Source organism: Glycine soja, chromosome 3 (genome assembly GCF_004193775.1).
Source record: "Glycine soja cultivar W05 chromosome 3, ASM419377v2, whole genome shotgun sequence".
In the NCBI taxonomy this organism is placed as follows: domain Eukaryota; kingdom Viridiplantae; phylum Streptophyta; class Magnoliopsida; order Fabales; family Fabaceae; genus Glycine; species Glycine soja.
The window spans coordinates 42435438-42450303 of NC_041004.1; the positions used below are offsets into that span (position 1 = coordinate 42435438).

The 14866-nt window shown below is 30.5% G+C and overlaps 2 protein-coding genes across 3 annotated transcripts; one reads left to right on the forward strand and one right to left on the reverse strand.

Annotated features, from left to right (window-relative positions):
• On the reverse strand, positions 1 to 2979 carry LOC114407212. Of its 2 annotated transcripts, XM_028370236.1 has the most exons (4): positions 1700 to 2979; positions 1500 to 1570; positions 1340 to 1436; positions 1 to 336 (listed from the first exon to the last, which is right to left on the reverse strand). In XM_028370236.1, the coding sequence occupies exon 1, from the start codon at positions 2764 to 2766 to the stop codon at positions 1870 to 1872; it is 897 nt and encodes a 298-aa protein (XP_028226037.1). In that variant the 5' UTR covers positions 2767 to 2979; the 3' UTR covers positions 1 to 336; positions 1340 to 1436; positions 1500 to 1570; positions 1700 to 1869. The 2 variants fall into 2 exon arrangements, with proteins under 2 accessions (XP_028226037.1, XP_028226038.1); XM_028370237.1 differs by lacking the exon at positions 1500 to 1570.
• Positions 2980 to 10900: 7921 nt separating this feature from the next.
• Positions 10901 to 14771, forward strand: LOC114407213 (F-box/kelch-repeat protein At1g57790-like). Its single transcript, XM_028370239.1, has 3 exons — positions 10901 to 11126; positions 12047 to 13166; positions 14316 to 14771. The coding sequence occupies exons 1-2, from the start codon at positions 11095 to 11097 to the stop codon at positions 13146 to 13148; spliced, it is 1134 nt and encodes a 377-aa protein (XP_028226040.1). The 5' UTR covers positions 10901 to 11094; the 3' UTR covers positions 13149 to 13166; positions 14316 to 14771.
• Positions 14772 to 14866: the final 95 nt, after the last annotated feature.

The following is a 14866-nucleotide window of genomic DNA, read 5'->3' on the forward strand; positions in this document are numbered from 1 at the left end:
TAGAAACAACCCAAAAGTTTGTTTTATGAACTGATGGCTGAAAATAAAACTAGCTACAGCTTGCAAACATGATTCAACGGCAAGTTATGAAGGAAAAGCGTTGAATCTTTTGTCATTGGGTTTGACATTTTTGGCATTGAAGAGAGGATTAGTAGTGTATATAATCATTCTCCTTTGACATGTGAATGGAAAATTCAAAAATGGAAAGCCACCTCCCTGTCTTGAAGTCCAGCTCCACCTTGTAACACCGTCATTCTACCATAAAGATCAACGCAACGACCCGAGTTGATGCTAAGATAAGATTTGAGGTTCAACTCTCTTCTAATTTCCGGTCGCCTGAAATATAAAAATCAGTAGACGTATGATGAAATGCAACCCCTTAATTTGACGCATTTTGATTTCAAACCGAAATTATGGAATTAATACGACTTCAATTTTTTATTTTTTTTTATAGCATGTTCCATTTGCTAACTTAAATTAACCTGTCGACATAATAGGTGAAAAAGAAAAGCTTTTTAATTGTATTTTCCTAAGATCGATATATCGATAGCCAGTGTTCTATAGAGTCATCAAGCACTCTGAATGACTGCAAATAATAAAAAAAACTGAATTATTAATTTGAGATTATATTGAAAGAAGGTATATATTGGTAAATGTAAACTCGTTGCCATAAAATTATTGCATAAACATGGAGACGTAGCACGCCAGCTTAAGAGACGGGAAAATTTAAAATATATGATGACTAATTCAAAATCTTTTTTGATTAAGGGTTTTTTTACGGTAAATATATAAAAGAAATTAAATTCAATATTTACTCTTTTTTATAAAGAAATCACTTCTCAGGGTGTGTACGTTAGCATACAATAAAAATCTCTTTTCCTAATGTACATTACATACATCACGAATAATATTATATCCTCTTATTGATGCGTATTTTTATTAATTCTCTTAGCATTTTATAAAGTAAATATTAAACTAAATTATTTAATATTCTAAAAACATACATTGATTTAATTTTGGTAAGTAAAAATATTTATTACAAGATATTTAAAAAATTAAAATCATTTCTTCCATTTCTCTTTACATACCGTTTAAGGTTATTATACGTAAATTAATTCGTTCATGTTATGTTAAATTTATTTGTAATTTGATATATCCTTTATCTCTCGTTATTATTTGGGTATTTCATTAACTAATATTTCCCCTTTTTTTTTTATAAAGATATAATAAGATAAATACTTATTAATACCATCATTAAATTTTAAACTAACAGATAAATATATAAATAATTTGCTTCTTTAAAATGAGAGGTAAAGAGAAACAAGACCAGTATTCTAACCTCAAAATGGTATCCGCGGCTCAAATATGGATTTCCTCGACTCCATGTATGATCTTTTAATTCATCAAAACTGTGCATGGGCGCAGCTCTAGTAGACCTTAACCAGATAGAATTCAGAAACAGTAAAACATTAACACCCATGCTTAATAATTTTGCTTACTTGAAAAGGAGAGGAACCAGCAACGCATGCACCGTTGGACAATTCATAGAGTTATTGAAACATACATATATCTGCTCAATTCAAAGAAACAAAAACCACTCATGACTTGGGTATATTTACAAAACAAAACTTTGTGACTATAAAATAGAGTCAACCCAGTGGATTCCATCAAGCACAGTACAAAACGAAAATGGATTTACTTTTCAAACAGTAATAACAAGTAAAATTTGTTCAAGGCGCCACGTCACCCCCTGGAAGCACTCTTCAAACGCCTGGGTCCCAGGCCAAAAGACTCGCGAGTCGCGAGATTCTTATAATCTTTTAATCAATTGCTTGCATCCAAGGGCAAGGGCCCCACTTCGTGGAACGGTTAGCTTCTTCCAATACTATGTGCCACGTGGCCTTCGGAATCACCCACTCCCCACGACTCAGACCTTCTCCCAGACGCGAACCGCATCATGCCACCCAAACCGGGCGGTTCACTCTCCGACACGCTGTTTCGCGAGACTGGCTCCTCCAACGACACCTCGTTCAAGCTCGACGTGCTGTGCCGCGCTCTAGACGAGTAGTTAACGGCACCGCTCTTCGTCTCAATATTTGAGTCCGTGGCCAGAAGATCGGTTTTTTTCCGGTCCGATTTATCTTTTCGACCGGACCGGAAAATAGAACGAAAACTTTCAAAAAAACCATATTTCTTTCCGTTTCTATTTGGTTTTTCTTTGGCGTCTGTGTTGGGGGAAGACTTTCGTGAACTTCTCAACTTACGATTTCGATCCCGTTTAGATCTGACTCTTCCCATGCAAGAGACTTTGGGCGAAGACGGTTCAACGAATCCAGACTCCGATTTTCCGACCGAAACGCTGCGTTTGGGGAACAGCCTGATGTTACTGGGCTTGTTGTGGTTGCGGCGGTTCTTGGCGTCGACGAAGGAGGTTTTCTGCGGCTTAGGTAAGCCAATGATGGTGGAAGCCTTGGACTTGAAATTGAGAGAGAAACGCTGGGAGTTGTTGTTGGAGTTGATGGCAGGGTTTAGGTTTGTTGAATTATTATTACTGGCCTTGGTGGATTCTTTGCGCTCGTAAACGGCGTTGCGGTCCCACCAGTCGTATTCCTCGTCTCTCGAGAGCCAGAACGACTCCGGCGGGGAATCCGGGTGGGGCTCCGGCGGATCCGTGGGGTGGACGTTGTCGGACAGGGTCTCGCAGGCGATTTTCCGATCGCTGGATCCGCCGGCGCAAGCTGAAACCAGTGATTCCACCTGTAGCATCGATCCTAGTTCGAAATGGAAGGGTGGTTATTAAGAGAGAAACAAAGACAAGTATTGGGAAAGGGGTGAGGAAATTGTCTGTGACTTGGTGCCTTCGTGAGTCGTGAGGAGAGAGAGAGAGTATATATAATTTGGAGGGAGAGGTTTCAACTTGCTTACTCACGCTATTATTATAGCGGTGGTTTTGTTTCGTTTTGAATTTCACAAATAACTATTCATGTTCAACTATTTTAGTGTTTAAATAATGATATAACGTACTACTCACACACACACACAAAATTAATAATATAACGTACTATTTTATTAATGAGGATTTTTATTTGTTACAACATTATTATCGACGAGGATACGCAGCGCGTAACATAAAATAGTTTTAATTTAATCGGTAGTTAGTGATCTTAAGTTTAATAGATATGTTGTTGCTCTTACATTAGCAAGAACACCATTGTCTTATGCTAGTATTTGTGTCTTTGATCATATACTAAGTTGCACTCTTTATCCTATTTTAAACGAAATGAAGTAGATTTTTTTTTTCAAACAAAAAAAGTTTAAAACATATGTTAACAACATTTTTTTAAACTATTTGAAAAAAAAAACATTTTTTAAAACTAAAGATGTTAACAGCATATTTTTTTAGAGTAAATTAGTCTTGTATCTTTTTTTTTTAATTTTTAGTAAATTTTATTTAATATATTATTATTATTATATTATTAGTATATAGTATTATTATTATTAATTTTATTAATAACTAATCTTTATTTTAAATTTTAACCGGTCAATTTTAATGGAATTTTTTTAATAATATTTTTTTTCTGAATTTGGGATCTTACTTGAACCTAATAGCACTAAGATCAAGGATTTATTAATATAGAATTTGTATATATATACATAAATGTATTGTTATTTTTCTTATATATTATTGATTGTTATATTTGTTAACTTTTATAAATATAACGATAATATACGTATAAATGTATAATTTTTAACTTGGTTTATAAAAATGTTATTATTAAATAAAATTAATTATATAAGAAATTAATGTGTACTTTTATACGTGTGTATAATAAAAAAAATATTTCTCATTATTTATTAAAAATTAATTTATGAAATATATTTTAGAATAGAAAATTATAAAAATACATAAATACAATACATGTATATATATAATAATATATTTCATGATTTCTATTTTGATATTGGAAAAGGTAAACTACAAAATTATAATTATAAGTTGAATTCCAAATTTAATGAGAGTGGTAATAAAACAAGTATTAAGATAATATTTAATTAATTTTATTAAAATAATATTCGTATACATATATTATATATAATTTATTGAAAAAATTACATTCACAAATTTTTTTGGGGTCCGATTGAAAAAAGTTAGGATATAAATTATTAGTTTTTAAAAAAGATTAATAAAATTAAATAAAATTAATTAGTTATCTTCATTAGCAAAAAATATATTTTTTAATAAAATTAATAAAGCTAAATGGTATTAATTAATTTTATTAATTAGGATATAAACTAATTATTTTACTTATGCTTTAGTGCGAAACGAGTAAATGTGTTAAATAAAAATGAATGACTGCACAAAAAAAATAAAAATGATTTCATAAAAAAATATTGAATGAAAGCTTTTCAACTTTCTAGTTTCCAAAGCGAGAGAGAGAGAGAACATGAGGAAGACAAACATCTTTTTTGTCCTCGTCAAACGTACACGAAAGCAATGGCGAAGCCAAACGCTTACTCGCCCTTGCTTTACTATTTGCATATTTTAAAGGTAATCACCTTTTTTTTTTTTTACTTTCTCCACCCTTAAATTGTTGTTGTTTGTTGATGGCCTGCCCAACGGCTTGGTTAGACATGGTAATGAAGTGGGGTAAGTATTGCTTTCCTGGTTCCTAACATATACTTGTATTTGTCTCTGATATCCAATTACTTAAAATTTGTTTTTCCGTATCCGTTGGGTATCAAATATTTTCACTCCCAGCATAGATTTGTAAAAATAAAATTATAAAAAAATTATATTAAAAATTTGATTTTAAAAAAATATTTGTTACACATTTATTTTTAACTATTTGGGTATTGTTTGTCAAAATAGGAACGAGTTTGAACTGATAACATGAGTACGAATTTCATTGAGATGTCGAAACTTGCTCTTCATTGCTTGCTGGTTGGTTCGGCGTCTTTGTCCAACATAATGTTCCGTTTTTAATGATGTTAACTAAGAAGAAGAGTTTACCCGTGGGTGATCTAAAAATGTTCATAATAATTAGGTTAGTTATGTGATGATGGAAGCTTACAACTGTTGCTTGCATTTTTTTATTTATTAGAAATAATCATTAAAAAATGAAACTTATATATTGTTATTCAAAATTTTGTTTCTTTAATTCATTGAGGTATCTTTACAAGATGGACATGTTCACATGGATATGTACACACCTGAGAGAACATGTTACGTTAAGATTTTATTTTATCTAACACACATATTTGTTTCTCTCTCCCCTTTGATCGGAGGATTATTTTTTACAGAAAAGCTATAAGGTACGGAATTATTATAGACCAAAAAGAAATTTACAAAATCCGCATATTTATATATTGCTGAGTAAATATTAAATAATTAAAAAAAAGCTTGATGGAAATCACAACATTACATGTGATTACCTTATATACATATTTTATAGGAGAATAAATAATTTGATATTTTTATTTAATCACAAATTATTATTATTTTTAAAATATTTATCATAAAATTTAACAAATTAATCATATATTAATTATGATGAATTGTGATCCAATAATAATATAAAACTTTTTTACATTATCAATACATAACCTATTTTCTCTTAAAACATAATATTATAAATATTTTTTATACTATAATTCAATCATAATTAAAAAATATTAACTTTTGCATTAAAAAAACCATAACGTTTGCATTAATTATTTTAAAAATCATATTTGAAGTATTTTGTTTAAAATTATTTGTATCATAAGTATATTAAAATTAACTATTTTTAAATGATTTTATTAATAATACACTTGTAAAATTTTTTTAAATTGATAATACATAGTCTTTTTTCTCTTTTTAAATACCAACATTTTCTTTCAATTTTAGTTTTTATTTTTCTCGTTATGCATTTTTTCGACTATGGGAATAAAGAATGACCTTTATAAAGATAGAACTAGAAAGTATTTGAGCAACCAGAACTCATTAAATAAATTTTGACATTATTATTATATTATACCAGGGGAAGAGATACTTTGTATCTCTCTAAATTTTAAAAATAATAATAAAAGAAAAAACCAGAAATTAAATATAATTAATAAAAAAAGGTGAAAATAAAAATAAAAATAATGAAAATTTAATTAGAAGAAAAATTTGATAAACTTAAAAAAGTGATTTAAGTAAAACTGTCTAATAAAAATTGGACACCAAATGAAATTATTTCTTTTATTATTTGTATAGAAGAAGTATAGATATTATAAATTGTAAAACTATAATTTTTGTTGTACAAAACAACATATATTTTCTAAAATAATTGGACCGTTAGGCATAGCTTGTCACTTCATCAATCTGGCATGGATTTAATTCGAAACTAGTGAACCGTACCGGTAACGGAGTTGTATACTTCTTAAAATTAAATATGGCAAGAAATTCTGTATCGCTGGAATTTGTCTCGACTTTAAAGGTTAATATTCGAGTTGATTGAATATGAGTTTAAGTTTAGATTTTTCCCGATAACCAAAAGTCGAGTACCGGTATGAGATTATTAGACTCGTCCCAACCCCGAACCCGCCCTGCCACTTAAAATCTTTAAATTTTTTGCATAATTTAATTAAAAGACATAAAATTTTTATTACTAGTTAATTTTATTTTAGAATTTTCACATAATTTAATATTATTTTCTTAACTATTTTAGTAGACACACGCTATAATAAATTTATTGATATATAAGTAGTTAAAAATAAATGTTTAACAATCAATTTATTTTTTCTAAAATCAAATTTTTAATAAATTTTTTTAAAAAAAATATTTTTCTAATTTGAATCGTGTATGGGACGGGGTCGGGGATACCCGATATCCAACGGGTACCCGACGGGTACGGGGATAAGACAATAAACTTAAACCCGTTGAGTATCAAGTACGTGTATGGGGGATATGTTAGGAAGTCGGGACAAAAAATTCAGAAGATAATAAACGTACCCACTCCGCCCCATTGCCATGTCTACTCACAATTGCCATGTACATCAAGTACATTAATATACTTTTTTTTTTGCAATAATATACACAATATTACTTAATTTCATCAAACATAATATTTTATCAATATAATATTTTTTTATTGTAAAATGGAAGATTTAGAAAATAATGGTGAAATTATAAGTTATAATACTGTATAAGTTATTTTTATACCTTTTATTTTAAAAAAAATTGTTTTTAGTCTTTTATTTTTTAGTTTTTTAGTTTTTTAACTTTGTTTTCATTCTTATTTTTATTCCTTGGCCCTTTTTTCGTTCTTATTTTAATTATTTTAAGAAAAAAAAGTAAGGATAGTTTTTTTAAGGACTAAAAATCAGTAAAAAAATTAAAGAACTAAAAATAAATAAGAAAAAGTTCAAGAACTAAAAATAATTTAAAAAAAAATTAAAGACTAAAAAGGTAATATTTTTTTTCTATTGTAAAAGATCTACTCCCATAACTTAGTGCATGTTTGTTTGAATTGAAGTTATAAATATTATATGCACGTTTTAATATAAATTTAATGAATAAAAATAAAATAAAATCAAAAGTAATGCTCTTTATCCTTTAATAAAATTACTTTTGCCCTTAAAAATATTTTTTTACCTAAAAACTAAACATGCAATTACTACTTACTAATATCCAAGTTTACTCATTTTTATGAATGAATGGTGCAAATGAAAATATTATAAAAAAAATTGAAAAAAGAAATATTATAATTATCATCATTGAATATTTCCCGTCACGCCAAGCAAAACAGCTTGAGCGAGCCTGGCTTTACTTTCTTTCTAGAAGTTTTCACTATTCTTACGATTTAGGTCGAATTAAGAAGACAAATTATTTTTGGTTTTGGAGTCACCGGAGTCAAAGCACGTTGAGATACACATACACACAATTAGATATTTCTCTAGGCCCAATTACCCAAAGCTGCCATTGTCTGTTTCCTATAAGGATGGAAGCTTCATCTTAATCTTCACCAATTAGCTTCTAGAAGCAATTATAGTTTTTATTTTATTTTTGACAGTTAGAAACAATTATAGTTGAATGTAATAAATTATCCTTTCTCTTCGGGAAAAATAAAAAAAGAAAGCCTCCCTTCTCTTTCTTTGCTTATTCATGAAGGATAGCTAATTATCTATCATGTCTCATTTCAACTATACATTAGAGAAATTTTAAATACTTCTGGTGTTTCAACCGTTCTTAGTTCTAGTATTATTTTGTATTTAAAATTAAATTTTTGCTCTAATAATATATGCAATAAAAAATTTTAAGTATTAACTATAGAAATATAACTTTAATTTTCATTAAAGATTAATACTCAAAATGTCTAGACTAAATTTAAATTCTATTTAATTTTAATTTTTTTTTGTCAAATCAAACTCTATTTACAAATGATCTTAAATTCATACGTATTAACTAATTACAAATCATCTTAAATGCATATTTTAAAGTAAAAATTACAAAAACAAATAAATAAAAAATCTTACCCTACATACCAAATTATAATTGAATAACAAAGTACAAAAAAAAAACTTTTACATTATCAGTATAGTTGAATTAAATTCATACGTATATATGAACAAATGTTAGTCATTTTAAGTTTCTTATTTTCAACACTACATCATGTTACATTTTTTTTTTGCTGAATTCACATCATGTTACATATATAAAAGATCAAAATCCTCATCTTAATACACATTTCAATCATGCCCAGGAAGTGAGAACTTCACCTTCGAAGGGTTTATGATGTTATGTTGATATCACGATTTCATGATATTAGTTTAGCTCAAGTTGCCAATCGATGTCTCCTTGCATCATTATGTCATTATATAGTTCAAAAGACATTAGCTTCTTTAGTTTGATTGAGTTGTTTACGCGCGCCAAACCACCAATGTGCATGCTTTTTAACCAAAAGCGATGCTTCTGTTGAAAAGCTATGGTTGATAGTTGAATTACATCCAACGGGTTTCATTCTTTTGCTTGTATAAGAATAAAAACAGGTAAAATTTGAGTATAGTATTACGGTATTTGTGTTTATAATTGGTTATAAATTGATTCATATTCAAATTATATTCACATGAGTAACAACTTGTATCCAATGGGGATTTTTAATATCTACGTTTAGATTCTTTGGATCTATTGTTTATCACTAAACCAAAAATTATAGTATGTAGGATAGACATAACTTTATTCCTTAAATGATTTTTAGAATCACATATAGCTCGAAGGGTTATGATCATTATATATGTCTTCTTCTTCTTTTTTTGAAAAACAGCCCATTATATATGACATAGATTAGAATGTTAAGCCCGTCAAATATACATGGAACTTTGGATGTGAAACTAAGAAGATTTATATCAAACACATTTTGGTTAACTAAATTTTTTGATGTATGGTTTTATCTAGTTCAAAGGACGCTGATGGTTAATTATAGCATGTCCGCCGATAAAAATAAAATAATATCATATCATATCCAAAACAACAAGTTCTGATGCCCACATTCCTTTCTAAAAGGTAGCTCACAAGTTACAATAACACAATCAAATGTTGCTACGCAAGTGATTCGTGTTCTATAATTAATTGGAGGGGAAAAATATGGAAAACTAAAGATTTGCATTGTGACGGTTATGCTGATGCTGCATCAAATCAAACGAAAATTAAAAACATGAGAGCAAGCCTCGTTCATAACAAGCTTATGCTTGGGTGCTACTGCAATGTGCAAGAGTTATATTGTTATTTGAATCGTGTAAGCATCATTGTAGACTTTGTTTATTGGTCCAATTTACAAGCTTCTCAATGTGTTTTCCATGCTTGCAACAAGACGAAGATTCTTTTTTTCTTTTCAACAAAGTATTCCTTCCAAAACCTTGAAAAGAAGACAATTTTGGGGCGACATTCATAATTATTTTGCCCGTTTAGTGTAAGGCCGTGGGCCTCTTCCTCCTTCTGCAAATTTACCCACTGATGGCACAGGGAAACTACTATTGGTATTACCAATATTGTTATTAGCACCACCTATGATTTCATTAACAATAAAATGATATTTTTGTTGTTGGTTGAAAATTCCCAATACTTGCATAACCCTCCCCCTGCGACTTCCCCCTCTAAGAATCAAAGAATTATGTGTTTTTATTTTGTTAGAATTTTTTTCCATCTTTTTATTTACTCTCTCTCTCTCTCTCTAGTGAGCACGGACCCACCTAGTTTGTCTATATAATGCACGTGTAATTTTATATTTTATTAATATTTTTAATAAATTTTTTAAAAAATTAAGTATAAATGATGATATAATTTAAAATTTATATAAAAATATTTAAAGATAAAGAGACATGTGAATTGTAACAACTTTTTTATTACCTGTTTGCTTATTATAATTTAAAATAAATAACAAAAGAAGTCATGTGAATTGTAACAACTTTTTTTAATTAAACTCTAATCATCTTGATCGATAATAACTACAAGTAAATATATAATTTAAATCATTAAATGGAATGAATGTTGTTTTTTTATTCATTTGTATATAGATTTCAACCATTAATTTAACTCAGACTTAGATTATAAAATCAGACAAAATTCAAGATAATCAATCAACACATGCTGCAAAACTATAAATAGAGGGTCAAATTGTGCTTTTATATATATTTTTTTCTTCTGAATTTGATTTTATATATATATATATATAAACTGTTTGAATTTATGATTATACCATAGTTAATCAAATATATGTTTAAATAAAAAATATAATATATTTATAGTCAAACCTCAACTTAAAAAAAAAAAAAAACCAATGATTAGATGTGGTGAGTTGAGTGTAGGAAAATAAGAAAGAATGAATTAAATAAAGACAAGAGTGAACAAAATCTTACAGGGTTAGCATCGGGTGTGAAAAAAATGTAGCACAAGATACCATGATGGGACATGGGTGTAGAGGCGGGCGTGGAAGCGTTCACACGTTAGTATATATTTGTACAAGTGTGAGCCATTCACACGTGTTGTTCATGTGCCCTTTTTGTGTAATGTAGGAAGCAACTCCGTTCTTCAGCCTCTCAAACGCAACTTCATTATCCAATTGCCTTCGCAAAATGTCGGGGAAGCGAAAGAGGAAGTTGAAATTGTAAGTTCTCTTCATCCTTAGCCCCAATTTGAACTATGTTTTTCTCTCTCTCTCTTATTATTATTATTATTTAAATAATTTGCATAGTTATAGGGACATGAAGCATTTCCACAGGGTTTTAATGCCGGATCAGTACGGATTTGTAGGATGTGTTGCTTTTTCTTTAGTTCTGTTTTTGCTATTGAGTTTAAATTTCGCAAAAATGAAAATAAGTTGTGTGGCCCTAATTGACTTAGTTTGTGATTGAGAATGTTTTCTAGGGTTTGTGGATGGGATCAGTATTGGATTTTGACAATTGAGTTGAATAATGGGTTGACTTAATTTGAATTGCTGAGATTTGGAATTTGTAACTTGTAAATAGCTGTGTTTAATTTCAATTATCTATAATAATATTATGCTTACTTTTAAGTGATGATTACTACATGTATGCTATCTCATTTCCAATTTGATGAATTTTTCATGTTTCTTTCATACTTATTTCCTGTATTTGAAGTTTGCTATTGATATGTTGTCCTTTCTCTTGGAGCTTTAATTGGTGCGTCATGACTGGTTCTTTGAATAGCCATTTCTAGGGTTGAGGGTTGTGGGATGCTCTTGTAGATCCATATCATTGGTAGTTTTAGAGTTCTTAATGGTGACAGTATGATATTGTATAATGCTGGTATTATATACTTGTCATCACATAAGCCTGGAAACTTTTGTGCCTCCGAGAAATTTACAAGTTTTGAGAAGAGATATAAGTTGGTTGGATGTCTATGCCTTTGTTCTGTATATTTTTTACCTGTTCTTCATTTGATATTTTTCTAAACTGTTTCTAGTTTCAAAATTCTGGCTCTTTTATAGATCTTGTTGCATAAGTTCATTTGTTGAATTTGTTTCACTTTTATCTTGTATGCGCATCTCTAATACTTATTATTTAGGTTAAGCGATGCAATCACAGATAATAGAAGAAAAACAGTTGCTGAGGTGAAAACTGAAAATTTGGAGCTGCAATCCTGGGCTGATCTCCCTGCTGAACTCTTAGAATCGATCTTGTCCCGATTGATTCTAGTGGATAACATCCGGGCTTCTTCTGTTTGCAAGAGATGGCATTCTGTTGCCAGTGATGTACGTGTAGTAAACCAATCACCATGGCTTATGTATTTTCCAAAATTCGGTGACTGTTATGAATTCTATGACCCTGTGCAGCATAAGACACTCACCTTCGAGTTGCCAGAGTTGAATGGCTCTAGAGTTTGTTATACAAAAGATGGTTGGTTATTGCTATACCGGCCCAGAACTCACCGAGTATTCTTCTTTAATCCCTTTACTCGGGAGCTGATCAAACTGCCAAGATTTGAGATGACATACCAGATTGTGGCCTTCTCTTGTGCTCCAACATCACCTGGCTGTGTTCTGTTTACTGTTAAGCATGTTAGTCCTACTGTTGTAGCTATTAGCACTTGTTATCCTGGGGCAACAGAATGGACCACTGTTAATTACCAAAACCGCTTGCCCTTTGTCAGTAGCATTTGGAATAAGCTTGTGTTTTGTAATGGGCTATTTTATTGTCTGAGCCTCACAGGTTGGCTTGGTGTGTTTGATCCAGTTGAATGTACTTGGAGTGTTCTGGCAGTACCTCCACCCAAATGCCCAGAGAACTTTTTTGCCAAAAACTGGTGGAAGGGAAAATTTATGGCAGAGCATGAAGGAGATATATTAGTAATTTATACATGCTGTAGTGAAAATCCCATTATTTTTAAGTTAGATCAGACATTAATGAAATGGGAAGAGATGACAACACTAGATGGGGTAACTCTTTTTGCTAGTTTTTTGTCATCTCATTCAAGGACTGACCTCATTGGAATAATGAGGAACAGTGTCTACTTCTCCAAAGTTCGTTTCTATGGAAAGCGTTGCATATCATTCTCTCTTGGTGACTATAGATACTATCCCCGTAAACAGTGTCATGACTGGGGAGAGCACGACCCTTTTGAGAACATCTGGATTGAGCCACCAAAGGACTTTTCAGCTTGCATGTGAAGAATTTTAGTGAAACAAGTAAGCATTTACAGAGTCAGTATTGTCACTATTTGTGTAGAGCTTCTTTTTCTTTTTTTTCCACCTAAGCTTTTAACTATGTATAACTGTTGTATCCATGCTTTTATAGCTAGCATAACAAGACATTTATGGGCTACTAGTTTATACTTTACTAATTAATTTATGTATCTTCGAATTTTTCATTAAGGTTCTTAAATGTTTTTGTTTGATTAGCAATGCTTGCCCCTTACAAATTAATCCAGTTGCATGTATTCTTATCTGTGCTAAGTTATATGCAAATCTTAACTGGATTTTTCCAGTGGTTACATGTGCATGAATAGCATCTCGATTTTCAGTTTTAAGTACAAATTAAAGTATTATTTTACATTTACTGTCTCTTATACATTGAATTGTTTTAAGTACAATATAAAGTGTTTGTGATTTTTAGTATCATGTTGCTAAGTCTTCTATTTCAACAGTATGATTACAGTGAAATGTTCTTTATCATTGGCTATGGAAATGTGAAAGGATCAAAGTTACAGGTTAAACTGCAAAACATAATTGTGTGCCTGCATGTAATTTAAGAGCACTAGTTTATTGTTAGAATGAGAGAAGTAACGAAGTCAAGTCTGCATACTAGAATTTGTAATTTTAAAAGTTCAATATTAATTTAGACAAATTTCCTTCTCATCTGATTAGGAGCCAACTTAAATAAATTCGACTGGCTTAGAAAACCTATTAGTAAGGGCACCATTTCGACTTTTATTGTCGATGAAAATATACGCCTGCATTCCTGAAAATTTAAAGAACATGCCACTTGGCATTGACAAACCTTGTCTAGGCTAGGGCTAGTTTGTGCTGGACCAGTCTGATGGGTGAATGGTTATTGTGTTGTTGAAAGTTTTCTGTGACTGGTTTCCTTTTTTGGGTGGTTAAGCTGATTGGACCAAGCTGTTGATTGGTCATGTATATATCTTGTTTTCAAATGAAAAGTGGGAAGATCAAACTTTCCTATTCAGATTGAAATGTTTCATGAGATTATAGAATACTGCTCTCTACCTTGCCATGTGTGGAGTTTTCCCCCTTCCCTCATTTGCGTTATTGTTTGTTCCTTCTACGTGTCAACGGTGGATCGGCATTGCCTAACATGATATCTATGTTTGTATGCAGCATTTTTTATTCATCCTAAAGTCCTAATGCAGAACATGTGAATATTTGGAAGCATTGCTACGTTTGCAGTCTGCATGTAGGAGGCTACTATATGCATAAAATGGAAGTTACATGTGAAGGAATGGACCTCTGTAAGAGGGAACCGAAAAGATTTGCCTCCTTGGTTGTCTTTGCAGATCCTGGGACTTTAAGATTTTTTGCCCAGCACAGCAGAAGACATTAGAGTTTATACTGATCTAGAGATTTATTGATTATTATCTTGGGCATGATCCATAGTTTATTATATGTAGGAATGGACATCTGTAAAAGGGAAGCGAAAAAGACTTTGCTTCCTTGGCCATTTTGTCTTTGCAGATCCTGAAATATTTAAGATTTTTTTGCCCCAACACAACGGGGCTTATGCAGAACATTAGAGTTTATGCTAATAAAGAGATTTATTAATTATTATTTTGGGTATGATCCTTTGTTTATTGTTACTATTGCTATTAATCGTTTGTGTTTATTTTATCTGCCAATTAAATTTTAGTTGTTTTTCAGATATTTTTTGGTCT

Bases quoted from the DNA above. Each gene is read 5' to 3' on its own strand.
- LOC114407213 (XM_028370239.1), top strand. From the start codon at position 11,095: ATGTCGGGGAAGCGAAAGAGGAAGTTGAAATT. The intron at 11,127-12,046 runs GTAAGTTCTCTT...CTTATTATTTAG, and splicing joins CGAAAGAGGAAGTTGAAATT to GTTAAGCGATGCAATCACAG.
- LOC114407212 (XM_028370237.1), bottom strand. From the start codon at position 2,766: ATGCTACAGGTGGAATCACTGGTTTCAGCTTGCGCCGGCGGATCCAGC.